The sequence below is a fragment of the Sparus aurata genome, chromosome 19 (genome assembly GCF_900880675.1).
Source record: "Sparus aurata chromosome 19, fSpaAur1.1, whole genome shotgun sequence".
NCBI classification, from domain to species: domain Eukaryota; kingdom Metazoa; phylum Chordata; class Actinopteri; order Spariformes; family Sparidae; genus Sparus; species Sparus aurata.
In genome coordinates this window covers 5946372-5964610 of record NC_044205.1, presented here as the reverse complement: position 1 = coordinate 5964610, position 18239 = coordinate 5946372, and the positions used below count along the sequence as shown (strand labels likewise).

General features: G+C 40.6%; 1 protein-coding gene across 2 annotated transcripts in view; it reads right to left on the bottom strand.

Moving 5' to 3' along the window:
• The window catches only part of abcd3a (ATP-binding cassette, sub-family D (ALD), member 3a), a 43393-nt gene extending 41898 nt beyond the window's left edge, over positions 1–1495 (bottom strand). Inside the window, exon 1 of one of the 2 annotated variants that reach the window (XM_030398363.1) lies at positions 1309–1495. In XM_030398363.1, coding sequence (XP_030254223.1) covers positions 1309–1418 — 110 coding nt within the window. In that variant the 5' untranslated portion in view covers positions 1419–1495. The remainder of the gene's footprint in view (positions 1–1308) is intronic. The other variant, XM_030398361.1, reaches the window with a different exon arrangement.
• Positions 1496–18239: the final 16744 nt, after the last annotated feature.

Genomic DNA, 18239 nt, shown 5'->3' with positions numbered 1-18239 from the left:
TAAGTCCATAAAGCAGTAGCGCCGTTTCTTTTCACCACAAGGTCTTCACCAACCACATTTTCATCGCTTTTCTCTCCTCCCTCAGCCATCATAACCTGGCAATCATCACCAAACTGATGCCAATTAATTTTGTCAGGGTAGCTAAAGGCTAGCTGGGGGCTTCATCTGATTGGCCCTTGTATCCAGGGCTCCGTCTTATAGGCTAAATGTTGGCATAATCAAGGTTCATGCATGGCGTATGTAAGTAAAAAGATTTTTCTTATTCATCGCGTGTCAGGCAGTCTTTTGCGATGTGTCTATTGCACATGTTCATATCGCGATGATGAGGAAAATTCGATTTATTGGGCAGCCCTACTGCGAGGTGGTCTGCAACGACTGTGGTTGGTCTGTTTGACATCACATTTTCCAGCTTCTCCTTCAGTGTTTATAGCGGCAATGCAAATAACGGGGATTGTGACCTACAGTTTCTCCAGGGAGCAAACTACACTCATCGACTGGCTGCTCTTCACGGGTTAAACTTGTGTCAGAAGGTAGACAGGCAATTCAACATCAAACTCAAGCATAACAGACTTAGTCTTATTTTCTTAAAAAGGAACAAAAGTTCTAAGTTCAGCTGCAATAATGTCTTGAACAACTTATGCAAGAAACGGTTGACACCTTATTTTGAAAACAGGAGGTTGTCAAACGTGTATCCTCGCAATCTTAAATATTTTTTATATTTGGTGTGCTTGCGTCTTATATAATACATTGCCTTCTTCGGGTAATACAAGTCTTCTCTTCGGGTAATACTTCCATAACGCAAACTTTTCTTTGGAAAATTATAGAAATGTCACGATCGAGTCGCTAACTCAGCTCGCACTCAGCCATTTCTATGCATACCATAAAGGTCAGAATAGGGCGCACTCCATATTTAATGGTGGCTGGTTTGACAACGTAAAAACGAGAGGCGGCTGGATTGTCCACAGTTGGTGACGAGGGGAACAATAGGAGTGGGAATTGTGTTAGGTCGCTTTTTCCTCCGACCAAAGTGTGAAAAGGAGTCACATTCTGCGGAGGAGACAGTCAGTTCTATAATAGCAGCATGGAGCTCATGACGGTCGGATCAGCCAGCATGGTGGCAAACCAACACAAACCAGCTACTCACAAAAAAGTCAGGAGTGTCCCTGGAGCAGGACGCTGTCACCTGTCAGAACTGGGAGCTAGCAGTTGCTTATTAGCATCCTGACAGACGTAACAAACCTACCAGTTGGCCGCGTCTTTCAGCACTTCAAAACGAACACCGACATTATTGTATTACCGTCCACTTACCCGGCCTGTTTGGGTGCCCGTCTTCTGTGTTTCAGCAAGTATAAAACCAGCAAAATACCGCCCGCTATGGAGGAGTTTTTCGCCGTCAGATATTTACTGAAGGCTGCCATGTTTCCGACACAACGACCGGTCTGGTTAAGGGTTTACTTCAGTTCAACAATGGCATTCTGGGAGTCTCACGCCATTTCTTCTTCTCCTTCTTTTGCGAATAACAGATCATACCGCCCCTAGTGTTTGGAGTACATAAACTCACAAAATCACAAATAAATAAATAGATAGCTTAATAAGAAAATTAATAATAATAAAAAAAAAAACATTCAGCGGCCAATATCACCATTATACAATACCCTGAAGCTGAAATACTGTGCTCGTCAGCACAGAGTAGGACGTTAACACTACTGGCCTACAGTGAAACTACTGAGCCCACTTGTTGGCATGGCATGTATGGTTGGGCCATGCAGTCTGATGTCATTCGGATCAATGGGTGAAATGTTAACCCCATGACACTCTTGGAATGACACTTCATTTGCATAAAGAATTGTATTAAGAGATTTAAAGGCAAATATATCAATAAATATGTGTAAACACATAAATGGATTTAAAATGTGAATATTTAAATTGAGAAGTAAATAAATAATTTAAATAAAGTAAAGGTAAATAAATACAGAGCCAAATTAAAGTGAAAATATCCATGTAGCATTTTATAAATCAATAGTTTATGTTGGTACCTTGTGCATGTTTATTTATTAAGCCACTATTCATTTATTCATTTATTTATTATTTATCTAAGTTTCAGTCATACTTGCCAACCAGACGCAGTATTCCCCAATTGATCTGATTAGGCTGTCTGTCAGTGAGTGACCTAGTCAGTTTGGTTGATTAATGTTGCATTTGGTTTTCAGTTGGAACTGAAATAAGTCATATTTCATTATAAATTGCTGCTTTTATTTATTTCCTTATTTATTTACACCTGTTTTTCTGATAAGAGTGTATTTGTCTGCATAGACTTATTCGATCATTCTTGTTGATTGTAGACTGTTTATTTGTAATTTGTTAATTTATAAATCTAGATGGGTTTGTGTTCTTTCATACACTTATGATAGATGACTGATGACTGATAGAGACCTGGTATCTTGAACATCTGTTGAAACAACTGTGGAAAGCCTCTACTAATATACATGTTCTAATTAGTTGAAAAACAGAATGTGACAATTAACCCTGAATCCTGTACCTAACCATTTATAACTCTGGATAAAAGTGAGAAATCATACATGCACGTACAAGCATGTATTATATTATTGAATAAAATAAAATGAATTACCGTTCCCTAGTTGAAAAAGGGATACACACGATACAGTATCAGCTTCCCTCTCATCTCTCTGTCCCTCCACTGTGCGTGTATTCACAGGCTGCGCAGCACGCACACACACACACACACACACACACACACACACACACACACGGAAAAAAAATATAATATAAAAAAGTTTTTTTAAAAATATATAAAATTAAATAATATTCATATATAAATTTAAGGAACAAATCCCAAGAATTTCGGAGAGTCGAAGATCTGTTGATGCACTGAAAAGTTTACTGGGTCATCAAACCCCGCCTCTGACACAGAAAAATACTTTTGAAATTTACCGCATCTGAGGAGCAAGGAGATGAACAAAAGGTTACTATTTAAATGCAAACATGTCAAAAAGACAGTTAAATTTACTATCTTTTTTCAAAAATGAGGAAGAGTTGCATGACGCTTCAAAGTAAGTCAGAAAAGCCTTGACAAGCGGCGACGAGGGTCAGGGGCGCCCTCACGAAGTCAGGAATAAGGTGGATGGGGGGAAAGTTAGGACAATTCCAAGGGCCCCTGACTGACAGGGGCCCCAAAAAATAAGGAAAATAAAAAACTAATCTAAAATTATTAAACCATAATCATTGTGTATATATTTCAAATATAATAATAAAATAAATGATCTCTTTGTTTTTACTTGTTTTTTGCAGTAAAAGTTAAATATCCCCATTGACCAAAAAGTAAACATCCATATTGACCAACCACTCCCCTGTATCTGTGTGAAATGGTTTGGTCCTGCCTTAGCGCACTTATCAGTTACGGGTGTTTAGTTGCAGTCAGTAGATGCGCAAGAACTACAGTGATCAAAATGTTGCCTAAATCAAACTCTGGTTTTCAAAAAAGGAAAGAGAGCAAAGAGAGAGAGGAAAGACAAAGGAAAGGGTGTCAATCTGTAACCCAGATTTTCCACCAAGAAAGGTGGGTAGCCTATAGTCTGTGAGTGGTATTAACCTGTTGGCTTAACGTCCATACCCAGAGGAAAATTTTACTGCTCAAAGCTTGCTCCTTTATGGCTATGGAGCCATAAAGGAGCTCAATGAGAGTTCTCATTTCAGTCTTGCTGTAGTCTTTTTTGGTCTCAAACATTTCTCATGTGTTTCTCCTAAAATTCCTTAGGAGCAATAGGTGAGACTTGAGACTTTACCGCAAAAAACCATGCTCCTTTCCAGCACTGAGAAGACATTCTGAAACTTAACCTGTTCGCACCCACCTATTTTCAGTAACTTCACCTATTTAGCATACCCAAATGGAAAAGCTGATAACACAAGAACTACAAGTCCGAGATGGATGTATGATACGCCATTTGAAAGCTGACAACCTCTAGTTTCTGTGAATGTGTTTATTTAGCATGTACCATACACACAACCAAAATGACATCAGTTCAAACATGGCTCTAAAACATTTTTTTTGTCTTCGAAAATAATAGGTCATATTTGAATAACAATAACTAGGATGTGCTTTATGTAAGGCATATGGCAATATAGCACATACCTTCCTCATCTTGTCAACTACACCTGGGTGAAATTTTAGACTTCTAGGCCTACCCTTATGGGAGTTATGGAGGTTTTAGTTTGTGGTGTCACTGGCGTCCACGAACCTCTCCAAAACGTCTCCAAATGGCCAAATTGTGCCAAATGCTTTTACTCACTTCTGTGACACTGGAAACATTACTGAAGCATTCTGGTGACTATAAAACCTTTCTCCATGATTCAAAACATAATTTATTCACACATTCATTTGATGGGTGGTTGGAGGGGTTTCCACACGCTTCTAGGTGGCCATATTGAGATATTGTCATGTGACAAGACACTACAGAATAGTTACCATTATACAAAAATGACAGACTATACTGAACTGAATTTCAAACAAGGATTGTATTATCTATCAATACACTATTACTGTATGTATAACTGTGCCAATATCAACAAAATATCAGTGTTTGCCATCAAAGTCCCAAGCACTGCGTAGGTGAAAAACAGTCTGAAAAACTGCAGTGGACTGGTTGCCACTCTGGTCTCCTGCTGTGGTCCGGGCTGTCTCACCGGCATGAAGGCAACTTGAGCAGGCTCAACGTCGTCATCCCCCACATCATGCCACTGTTGTTCCTCCGTGTGGGAGCTATGTGCTCTGGAGGATGCTCCTCTTCTGCCCCTCCCCCGGGCACGTCTGGCAGCACGGGAACGTCCAGCAGTTGGTGTAGAAGCTGCAGCTTCCCCTGAGCCAGAGGGGGCAGTGAAAGATGCAGCGGGGGAGGTAGCACTGGTGGATGCAGACGATCGTTGCCGCATCTGCCGACCACCTTCAGCAGGAGATGGGGTTTGGCGTCTGAGTGTCCTACTTTGAGGCTCCCAATCCACGTCACTGTCAGACTGTGACCTACAAAACACAATGCAATGCACAAATGTTACCAAATATAATGAAAAAATATATAAATGCATTTCAATGGGGTGTTATTTACATAGGAAACAAATAAACACGGATATGATATTATATATTACACAAAAACATCAGGGAAATAACTGTACATAAACAGAATAATTGAATTGGGGGAATATTCCCAGTGTCTGGTCAGTGAAAAAGATCTAGTTCAATTTGTTTACAAGCTTGAAAAAAAAAATCTAAATAAAAGGGAATTAGAGGATAGTCTGTCCCGGGGGGTGGGGGAAGAGAGAGACACGGACGGACGGACGCTCATCGCCGTCAGCCGGGGGACGGTCGCTCGTCACCGTCACGCGCGGAGTATAGCGCCGCTGACCTAGCGGTATAGCGGTGTAGCGCCGCTGTTCCACCGTCTGGGGAGAACCCTGCTTAGGCGGGAGGCAAAAACGCTTGGGCGCCGCGCCTAAGCCGTATAATGGCAGGGAAAACCCTGACATTATAGAATAGGATTACAAGGATTACATAACTTTAGTTGAGTAGTTGAGTAGCTAGCTAGCTAGCTAGGCTTAGCAAGGCTAATTAGGCCCTGGGGCGCTAACCATTTAGCATCATTTATGACATGCTAATGTATACTGTACGGTCACTGTAATCATAAAAAAAACCCCACCCACTAACTTTCATTCAAATTTCACTCATGGCTAAATAAATAAATAAAACATGATCAAAGATAACGTTACTCACCGATCTAAGATGTCGTCAAGTCCCTGAGCGAACATCTCCTCTCTCTCAGAGTCATACTCACTGTCTTGACTCTCATCAGATGATGCTATAGTCCATTCCTGGTCATCTTCACGGATATATTTGGATTTCTTCCTGGCTTTCGCCATTATAAACTCTGAAAATGCCTACGAAGAAATGTAAATGTTTGCTGCGTCTCTTCACCGTGCGTCTGCTGCGTAAAGTCCGCCCACGAGTCGCCAGACGCACGGAAACCCCTCGGCTCATAAATACCTGACCTGGGCACGCCTGCCCTCATTAGAAAGGTAAAATAATTGGCTAGAAGCCTGAGTTATTGACATGTCGATAGCCAATACGCTATTCCTATACTAAGGCAGCGAAAAACAGTAAACATAGTATATTGGTCCTTCAAACAGGCAGCGCTCGATCTACTTCAGGGGCTCTGCTGGGGTGAAAACTGAACAGAAGAAGATGGGGACACTTTTATTTTGTAGCTAGCAAAGTGATGAAAACAAGCATACCCAACATCACCATACAGGAACTAGAAAACATTTCGGTGCGGCCGGTAAAGTATGAACTTTATATGCCGGACAAAGTTGGCAGACGGTAAACAAATGGACTTTACAGGACGATATTCACAAGCTGGAATAATTTTATGAAAAACCATTTTGATGCTTTTGATCAGTGGATTCTTACGGACAACTGGAATATAGATAATTGAGGAATGGACACATATTACGGCTTTATGGCCGCTTCAAAGGTAGGGAGTCGCCGTGTGTTTCTTGTGTCTCACGTTTACCATGCTGGTGAATATCAATGATTTATGGTTTGGTGCTCATGATTTCTGCAAAATCAACTGGATGAATGAATTGCGGAGATTCTCCTCTTTCTAACGACGTATAGTATGTCCATATTGATGAAAGTTGAAGCGGGATACGTCACTGCGCAGTGTAGACATACAGTCATTTATCTGAAATTGCCCGTCGGCGGGCGGGTGGGTGCGGAGAGGTTAACTGAGAGCTTGATGAGATCTCCTTTGAAACTTACAGGGAGCCCAAGTTGAGATTTTCTGCACCCGTTTCTCAGGAGAAACAATTGAGAAACAGGAGAAATCAGCCACAGCCGCACTTTTGTCTCACAGAGATCTCATAGTTGTCTAGGAGAAATGAATGAGACACTACTGAGATCTCTTTTCCAATTTTCATTTCCTCTGGGTAGTGAAATAAGCTAGCTAGCTACAGACTAGTGTTAGCCTACATTTCCTCAACATTTAATCAGTGCAGGGAAACGTTTAGCTAGATATTCATATTAAATCATTGTCCCTGCCCCTTTTAGCAGACTTAACAACAGATGAGCCAGCAGCAGCCCAGTCTCCCCATAACTGTCCCTCCCTGTCCCAGTGAAGAAGGTGAGCAATATTGTGTTCAGTGACATGCCAGTTAGCATCAGTGCAGGCAGTCTGTGGGGATTTCTCTCTCTCTTGCTCTTTTTACCATTACAAAAAAGAAAAGGAAATATTTATTGATGATAGAAATTCAAACACAAATTATTTTCTCACATAATGATCAATGAGGCAGTGTATAATTAAAATAAACATGTTTTTCGAACAGATAGCTGTAGTGCGTCAGCATCAGCAGCTGTCTGTCAGCCCTCCATAAAATAAAAATTGCCTGTAATCCATATTTATTTTCAGAATGATATTCATGTATGAAAACAGTTTTGAAATAAAAAGCATATGCATGTTTATATATGATATAGTTAAAATTCAGCTATCACTAATGTTGGGACCCACATATGAAGTCATACATTGTAGATTTCAAAATGGACTCTGAACTGAACTCAGTGTCCCAGAATTCCCCATTCTTCACACCTAGGTGCAGAATTCAGGTTTGAGCTACTATTGGTCAGGGTGACAGACCCTCTGCTTATCAGGTAGTCAAAACCCAAGAGCATACATTGTTCTCGCTCTCTCACTCAACTCCCTCTACTCCTTCAACTTCGGATCTTCAAGGGCTCCTCTCCACCTCCCCCCACGGGGCTGCCTGCCTTCAAGATCCTTTCTTCTTGGCCCAACAAGCTGTGGAGAGCTGCAAGCTGCATTGGCAGCAGGCCCAAAGAACTTCTCCTCACTGCAGCGACACGTGGTCCTGCCAATCTGAGGAGCTGAGGAACACCAAGCAGGTTAGCACCGAGCTGCTATCCTTACAAAGGAAAAGGAGCGACCAGTTTCCTCCTCTGCCGACTTTCATCAAACCTTGCACAGCAAGAACAGCTTGTTCAACACTAGAGCCCAAACTTTCTCCTGCAACCACCAGCACCTTCTCTGCAAAGACTGGTAACGTTGAACTGGGCTTAGATAGCAAACCATAGCACGGCTAAGCACAGGACTTTAAACTCTGGTTGATGTTATGTGTTCAATGTATGTGTTTGTTCAATGTTTTGGTGTTATTGTGACCTCAAGTCAAGTTACTGGTAGTTTGCTTTCCTAGACGGCTAACTCCGACATTAGTCGAATTATACTTTACACAGACTCAGGGTCTCTGCATGCAACTAACCATCTTCTATAACCTGGCACCACGTCACACACACACACATACTCACAGGCACACACATTCCTTGAGGCTAGAGCATATCACACCCACATGTGATATCATTGACCGCTATGGTTTCTTTGTTCTGCCAAGCACACACACACACACACACACACACACACACACACTTGTATATAGTACATGTTAGTTAGATTGTGTGTTTCCATCTTTATGTTAAATAAAAGACCTTGAACCTTCTTGCTGTCTATTTAATATTGTACAAGAATTTGTTCACAAATTTGACAAGTCTGTGTTTTTGAACTTTCTCTGTGTCAGGATGATAAATCAAGTAGGCGGGGCTGTTGTTATCATGACCAACAAAAAGTCCCTGCTCACATCTGGAATCAAGCTTTCCCTTGTCCTGTTTTTATGTGTAACATACAGATCCAAACTTCTACATTTTGGATAGATTTGGCTTTTTGTCTGTCAGCATCTGGTAAGGGGTCGACCCTGTTCGCTTATTAAAGCATCTGTTTCGTACCATGGCTGCAGTTTGGACAGCATAGTTCCATAGGCATTTGGGTAGTTGACTTTGAATTAGCATACATCTGCCCATCTCAAAAAGAGTACGCCAGCCCCTCTCTGCAGTTCCATTCTAGTGTGGTGAATACGGGGCTGATGTCTCATGCTTAATACCATTCTTCCTTAACAGGGTCTGGAAATCCTTGCATGTAAACTCTGTCCCGTTGTCAGACCTGATACACTTCACCTTTCCATAAGGGGCTGTATCTGCTAGGAACTTTTCCGTGGCCTGCATTGTATCACTCTTTGTCTTCAGAAAGTATACAAACACTGCATTAGAGTAATCGTCAGTTAAGGACTGCACATATTTGTATCCATCAATAGACTCAGTAGCTACTGGACCTGCTAGGTCTGTGTGCACCATCTGTAAGGGAGCCTCTGCTCTTGAATCAGGGTCTCTATTTCGGGTCTGTACAAACTTTCCCTGGATACATACCTCACACTCTTGGTCAGGCCTATCTGTCTTGCCCTTAATCTGCATACCACTAACCACATTTTGAAATCTTAGTACATCCTCATAGTTGCAGTGGCCTAGTATTTCATGCCATGTCTGCATGTCGTGACAGGTGTTACACTTATCACTCAATGCGTTTACATGACACTCAAGAAACCAAATTACTGTGTTAGTCTGACAATAAACTGATTTTTAAGATGCATGTATACACCTTAGTCTGACTAAAATCGGACCGGATTGGATTTCTCATAGTCGAATTAAAGCACCCAGATTATTCAATTGATAGTCGCATTACTCCTGCATGTATACGTTCCAGCGGATCGGATTTTGCATTCTGCGCAGGCGCGAGATTTTTTCCCCACAGCCGTGAGCCGGAAGTAGACAATAATCCGGTTTTCTCACCAGCATGTATACTCGGACAATTGCAGTTGTCTGATTGAGGAGCATAGTCGAACTATGGCTGTAATCTGACTAAGCTGTGCATGTAAATGCACTGACTATCCTCACTATCCTCTGACTCATCCTCAGTGTGCAGATAATACAACTTGCCGTACACATGAATGTTGAATCTGGTACCGTCTTTATGTGTCAAGGTGTCTTGTCCTTGTTTAAAGGTGACTGTTGCTCCAAAAGCGGTGGCTGATTTCACCGAGAAAATGTCTTGGGGTATGACGGTATAAACAACGCGTCTCAGCGTTGCTCTGTATCGCTGCCCCGTGCTGTCGATCAGAAACACCTCTGCATTCTCTTTGCGTTGAGCGACACCGCTGCACAGGGTACTGTCCGCTAACTCCATGAAGTGTGTCTCCGGCTTGAATGTGTCGTCGAAGCTCTTAAACTTGGTCACATCGGTATCGATGTGGGAAGAAGCTCCCGTGTCGACCATCAAGCCCTTCTCCTTGATGCTGCGCGCTGGCTGCTGCTGAACCCCGATGTCTGCGTCCTTGATCCTGAAAGCATAATCCCCTGATGCCGGCTTCCCCTTCCTGGCATAGTACCCCCTTAAAGGAGAACTTCGGTCGATTTAAACATGCAGCTTAATTGCTCAAGCTACCCTTGACTTGCCAGTACCGAAGACGCGAACAAATTTGGTCCAACCATTACAGAGCTCCGTGAACGGAGATGTAGCATTGAACGCTAACAGCATGGGGTCAGAACTTTGCACTGTGTTTTAAGCGTCTTAACATGCTCCACATCTCACACCAAAAGTAATGCAACATCAGCAGACACCTTACAACACAGCACTGTAGCGTGTATGACTCAAAATGAATAAAAAAGTAGTTAAAATAGTGTGTTTGTGCAAGGAGCTACTTACCTGTTTGTTGACATCCGTGTGTTCCGGTAGTTAGACCAAACTAGCATATCCATCGAGTGTGCACTTAACAGGCTTAACAGGCTATTGTAAGGCTCATGGCTCATGACAGGCTGTAACATGGACATGTACATTATGAACATAAACACGAAAATGCTGGATTACGTTTCCGTCTCCGCCAGTGAGGGAGTAAGTGCACGCTCGACGGATTGACTAGTTTGGTCTAACTACCGGAAGACACGGATGTCAACAAACAGGTAAGCAGCTGCTTGCACAAACACACTGTTTTAACTACTTTTTTATTCAGTTTGAGTCATACACGCTACAGTGCTGTGTGCTAAGGTGTATGCTGATGTTGCATAACTTTTGGTGTGAGATGTGGAACATGTTAAGATGCTTAAAACACAGTGTAAAGTTCTGACCCCATGCTGTTAGCGTTCAATGCTAAGTCTCCGTTCACGGAGCTCTGTAATGGCTGGACCAAATTTGTTTGCGTCTTCGGTACTGGCAAGTCAAGGGTAGCTTGAGCAATGAAGCTGCATGTTTAAATCGACGGAAGTTCTCCTTTAAGTAGCCTGTCTCCCCCACTTCCGGTGCCAGTTTGTCTTAGTTTGCCTAGCGTTCCAGCCTTTTGTTCCCTGAGCTTCTAGTATATCTTTCTGGTTTTTTGGACTTTTGCCTGTTATCTCCGACTCTGCCTCTGCCTGACCCTCTTGGATATTGTTTGCCTGTCTGGACTGATCACCTGTGTACCGAACTTCTTTGATTAAAAACCCTTCTCTGAGATCTGCGTCCTGCGTTTTGGGTCCTGTCTCTGTGCGCCCGTTACACGTACACACATACATAGATATGCCTGTGTGTGTGTGTGTGTGTGTATTTATGTATTATGCACATTTTATTATTGTTCTTCTGTCTTTTACAACTGTTTAAACTATTGTTCTTGTGCAGTGATGTTTCAGACAGTTGTAATTGTATGACTGGAGTGACAAACAACTTGAATGTGAGCCTACATGCTAAATTCAAACTATCCAACCATGACCTACCATCCTGTGTAGGAGGAGCTGACTGCTCTTGGTCACTACTGCTGTTCCGAGGCTGCTGACTGGACCGGGCCTTTCAATGCTGCTGGTTGAAGCTGTGGCTGGTTCTGACTCTTTTCTTTTTTTGAAGAAGAAGCTCTGAATATCTCTTCTTTTCTTCACAGCTATTCTCTTAATAACCCTGGGGGAAATGTAATTCAATCACTCGACAACAATGTGCCCAATTATGTCTGTTTATAGTATCTACAAAGGTTTATTTTTACATAACTGCCAACATCTTCGATCACTTTTAATAACACAATAAATACATACTGCATCTCAAGCATTTGTGGCATTTGAATGCAATTTGCTCTGCCTCTGCCTATTTAAAGTCTAAATATGTGAACTGTGAGGATGAGCTAATTGATCTAAACAAAAAGTGTTTTATCTCCAAGATCAAAAAGTCTTTAAACAGCCCTTAAATCAGAGAGCTAATAAATAAATCCCAGCTTGTTCTTGTGTTATAGCTACTTAAATCTAGACTGTCACACTATATTTCACACACTGGTTGGTCAAAAATATAACACTAGCTCTACTGAACACACACATCTGCAAATAACACCCTCAGTCTTCAGTCCAGAAAACAGCATTTCATATTTCATGGCGGTATGCAAATAACAATTTAAAAAAAACCAAAATGGTAACGTTTAATGTTTAACTTGGTTTGCAGGCTGCTAAGCTAGTTAGTGCAGTGTAGTTCGTCTTTTAGCTGCTACTTAGTGCTAGATAAAGTTTTCCTACACATTCAGAGGGAACTACGACATAACTAAACATTAAATTACCTCTCATTAGACAGATTTCAGTGTTTTTATCCAGCAGTTGACGTTGTCACCGTGACGGTCCTCCTGTTTCATTAAAGACCGGACCGGACCGGATCAGCAGCAGCAGCAGCAGATGCAGATGCTCATCTCATCTCTTGCAAGTTGAGTGCAATAAATCCAATGGCGATTCTGGGGGGTACGACCATTACTGTGTTAGTTAAAAATGTAAAACTGGCCCTAAATCAGCTGATCAGCTGTCACCCTTGATTGACAGCATTTCTCTTGTTTCTTGTGTTGACGAACTTGGCAACTACCTGTCAGGCCACCCCTGAAAACTCATTGGCCACCCTTAATTCTGAATTGGAGCCCGGCCCTGTGGTTGACCTTTTTGGTACTACTGGAGAGATGGATGCACTGTAGTACAGGTCCTGGGTAAGATTTGTATGCACTTATCTCAACTAAATATCTCAACTGTTGTAGACTAATATGACCCCTTTGAACAACGTGGGATGTGTGCCAAAATCTCTACCCGGGGCAAAAGTCCTGAAAATGACCACAACAGGTGACACTATTATCACACTACAGGTGAATGGGACTTTTTTTTTCCTTTATAGATGTCCTCATAAATTTCTACCAGATTAATCTTCATATTAAGAGAAAAACTTTTTGTATTACACTTTGTCTAAAAAATAATATAAAATATGCAAATTAGGCAATATCTCATTATATATGCATACATAAACCCTTGAAAGTACAGATATTCTGAAGTAATCACAATGTTCACAATGACCAAGATTATAAGGTCATAGAAGAGTGTAAGCATTTGATATAAAGAAAATGGCTAAAAAACAGTCAACCTATTACATACAACTAGCAACATACGGGAATTGCCAGTTATTTATTAACCTAAACTTAAAAAGCTTACATTTCCTACCTGTTCTAAATATTGCTGTCATCATGTCATCACCTCCAACTTTTTATTTTCAACAAAAGTTTACTTGGCAGCCATAGTGACCTGAGGTCATAGCACAGCACATGGCCGTCAAGCAAGAGGACTTGGGAGATCAAGAAAAATAAGGAAATCTACTCTTTATTCTTTGTGTTGGCATGTACACTTATAATGTGTCATTATCACATGAGTTGTAATTTTGGGTGTTTAGATGATACACTATAATTTGTATCAGTTTAATATTTATATTTAATGTGGTGTGTATTGTAGCTAGCTAATTACTGTTGTTAGCTAGCTTGCTGCCAGTGTTTTTGTTTTTGTTATTTGCAAAATGGGGAAAATGTAATCACCAGTACATCACAACTTGTGATCACATAGTCTCAGACAAGTTGATGAAGTTACACTGTCTTCATATCATGAAGTTATTCCTCACAAAGAACAGATATGTTGGTACTTACCAATTACTCATATTTGAAACCTTATTTTACAAAATTCTAAAAGATCTGGAGAGAGTGAGAGAAATACTTATCCATCCTGTCATATAGATAGCACTTCATTGGACTGGGTCACTGGGCTACAGTAGGAAACATGGTAAAATAAGCTTTAATTCATTAATTTCAATTTATCTGTGGATTATGTGGGAAATATTCTATGGTAGAAAAAATTTTATCTAGCTTTTTTGAGCAACCTAACACTTCATGATATCTGCAAAGCGATTGGAGACGAGCTCACACATTGTCTCCCAGCACTACATGCGCTGACTGGGTGCGATACAACCAGCAAAATATCAACCAAACTTGCAGCTCTGAACACTGTCTGCAAACCAGACAACTCTTCTCAGATTCTCAATTTCAACTGTCTAACAACAGCTAACAGAGAGTGCAATTCAAGTGGCGGAAATATTTTTGGTCAAATGTCTCAAACCATCAACGGACATGGAGACATTTGTCGACCTGAGCATTGCTGCGTTCGATAGTAATGTCCTTAAGATGGACTTTGAGAGGACCGCTTGCAACTCAACTTATGCAAGAAAACATATACAAAGAGCCCATTATCAACAGCAGCTTCGGGTCCAAGCACCATTTACAGACACCACCTCAGTCTTAAATGCAGATGCTTATGATTTTGTAAGAAATTGCAGTTTACTAGTCCCTGAGATTTAAATCTAAAAACCTGAAGGTTTGCCAGATCCCTGCTCATGTGGCAAGTGTGCACAGTTCCCTGTCGGGTGGCTGGTATCCGTTAAGTACTGCAAATGCAAGGGAGGCAATAGTTGTAAAAATCCTGTCACTGAATGAGCTGTCATCATCATCCCCATACCTGGACTCTGTTTTGGACACTGTGAAAGTTTTACTTTGCAACACAGGGAATAAACCTGCTGTTTTGTATTTTTAACTTTAAGTTAACGTTCCAATGATAATAGCAAGGTTGGATATAAAATGTCTGTATATAATTTAAATGCTTGTTTTCTTTCTTTAAAAAAAATCCTGTGTTTGAATACTATTGTATTTATAATTTTCCATTCAATACAGCACAAAACAGGACATCCCCCCCCCCCCACACACACACACACACACACACACACACACACGACATCCACACTGGACATCTACAGAAACACAATTAAAAATATCAAACCAAACCCTTACACAACACTACATGGTCATTGGAAACATTGTGATCACCTCAGAAAATCTGTAGCTTCAAGGTTTTACATGTACGCATATTTGATGACCTAAGTTGCATATTTTATATTATTTTTAGACAAAGTGTAATACAAAAAGTATTTCTCTTAATATGAAGATTAATCTGGTAGGAATTCATGAGGATATCTATAAAGGGAAAAAAAGTCCTATTCCCCTGTAGTGTGATAATGGTATCACCTATTGTGGTCATTTTCAGGACTTTCGCCCCAGGTAGAGATTTTGGCACACATCCCACGTTGTTCTTTGGGGTAATATTAGTCTATAACAGTTGAGATATTCTCCGCTAAATGAAGTGCATACAAATCTTACCCAGGACCTATACTGTTGACTCTAGTCAAATGCCCCACATTGTCCTTTGCCTCTCTTATGACCAGATGGTTACTGCTACTAAGGTGGAGAGATGCTGCTCCGCCCATCCACGCTCAGTGGTTGAAGGACAATAATCCGTCCAGAACTGACAGAGCTGTGGAAAACAGGTAAACCCTGAGGCATTCTGCTGTATTATTTCTGTGTTATTCTATTTCAGCAGTTACTGAGGTATGAATGTGATGGAGCATGACACTATCTTTTGTTGAGACGTGATTTAGGAAACCAAGCAGCACAACCAAGTTGTAGGCTCCTATGAGAGTGCACGCAGTGGAACAGGCTAAATGATTGTTGCATGACTGTTTATACACCCTAATTTCTTTGATCAAAAAATTGTGTATTTGTTACAAAGACATTAGCACCAGATCTGGATTCACCAACGTTTTGCCAGTCATGGTCCTCTGAGTTGCAGCAGCAAAGGGACAGGCAGAGGCTGAGAGTAGCTCTGCACTATAACATATTCCCTCTAGGTGTCTCTGTAGACCAAATATCTTTGTAGCTTCTCTCTATTGTCTCTTCCTAGGACATAAATTGAATTTAGGCTGCTTCCTTTTCTGAGAAGCACATGATCATCCTGTGATGTTTTGCCTCCTTTTTTTATGACTCTCGGACACTGGAGCTGTTGTCAGCATTACTACTAAGTTGAGAGTGAATTTTGCTGAGGCAGTGGAGCAAAATGTATCCAGTGGGTTGGTTCCTTGCAGTTTTCCTGGCAGTGGGCACCTCTCAGCTTTGTTGTGCTGGCCCTCTCCATGCCCAGTGCAAAGTAGAATGGTATGCTTTTATTTTTGTATTTGTTATTATTATTTATTTATGTATTTATTGTTTTTGCTGATAATATGACATAAATGTGTCATATTTGGTTCAGAGTCTCATTTTTATTTCTATTCTCAAAATTGCATTATTCTGCCTAAAATGACCATCCACAAAATGTTTTTTATTACGTTAAAAACTACCTGTTAAAACGTTGTTAATTTTGTTTTTATTATTATTAAATATACTAACAGGTAATGAGTTACATTATTATTCAAGCATGAATTTCCTCTTTGTATTGTATGTCGCAGGTTTACATTCTAGTGATCTTCAGCAAACATTATCGTATGTATGATTCCATCAGTGTAGGTGAGGGTTGTTTGTGATCACTGTTTGACTTTGCCCGTGCAGTTTTACTATGCTTGGCGCATTACATTGTTTCACAATGCTTGTGGTTGAGGCATCAGTAATATAGACAAGTCAGGTCTTAGTTTGCTTTATTTTTGTAATTTTACTAGATTTTGAGAGAATTCACTGTGATATATCTAAGTGTATAAAACCAATTAATCCAAAAACATTTTTGATGCTTTCATATTTCATTAATAACAGCACTTTGATTAACCTTAGATTGGAGATTGTCTTTGCCTGTTGGGCCACAGACTAAAGAAAATTACAGCTTGAATTTTACCAAACTAGAGGTTCATATCAGGTAGGTATCAAAGAGGCTATCAAAGCAATATAGCACATAAAATAGTACAGAGGAAATATCAGATCAGGACTAAATATCAGGTTGGACCAACATGTTTTACACATTACAGGTGTGGGTGAAAATGTCAGCAAAAGCAAACAAACAAGTACACCTCATCACCCACACTGAGAAGAAAAAAATAAAAAATAAAAGGGACATAAATTGACTTTTGTTGACATTCTAAACTTCACTACGGTTGAATTTGTGCTTTCTTTTAAATGGCATTTTAGATTTCATGTGTATATCGGTTCCAATTAACTGATTCAATTAACATTTAACATTGTTTCCTGGAAAAAAGAACAGTGCATGCATTTAGGCATGTGTTTGGAAAGAACATGTGATATGATCATCTGATTAGACATAATGAGTTTAACTGATCAGTCTAATCAGAGAGCTGGCCACTGTGATGTCATTTCTACTGTGAATGGAAACTTCTGAGGTCAAGCAGGCCCCAAACCTGGACTGAACTGAGACAGTATTCCTGGTAAAAGTGGGACGATGTGAGCCCTGGTGTCACTTTTACACAGTTTATAATTGGCTTAGGCCCTCTTGAAATTATCTTTTTAGATTACGGGCCTTAAGAGAAGCAAGAGAAAAATGGGTTAAACTCTTTGAAGGATTAAATAACTGTCCACATTTTCTTGAATTTTAAGGAATAATGGATAGTTTTTTTGTGTAAAACAGAACTTAAGTGATGTTAACAGTAATATATTGCTGTGTTATAAGCAGTACCAAAAAGTCAGCTTTCTAAAATGTTTAATTATAGACAATGTAGTCAAAGAAATACGCAGCACTCACACCGTATTTCCACAAGATGCCACCACTGCATTTACAATGCCCACTTGACTTGTTTCAAGATGTGCTTCCATGGCCTCTAATCACATGCGGTGACTGTGCTTGTTTTTCCCTTGCAGGTACTTTGAGATACCATGTCAAGTAGTTTATGAATCCCTGGTCTCACAGATTAAGATGTGGGGAACCATGGCTGGCTGCACCATGGGAGGACAGAGGTGCCTGTATAAGGTTTGTATGTGCGCGCCTTGTACTTCTGTCTCAGACTTTATTCCAGTTGACTGCAGTACAGCTGACTATACATGTTTCAATAGCAGATGTGAGCTGCTATGATGCCCGAGTTGCATGGACTTTCATGCTACTTTCCTGCTAGTGTTGTCACCATACATAAATAATTTCCCAGTCTGGGATCATTAAAGTAATTCTATCT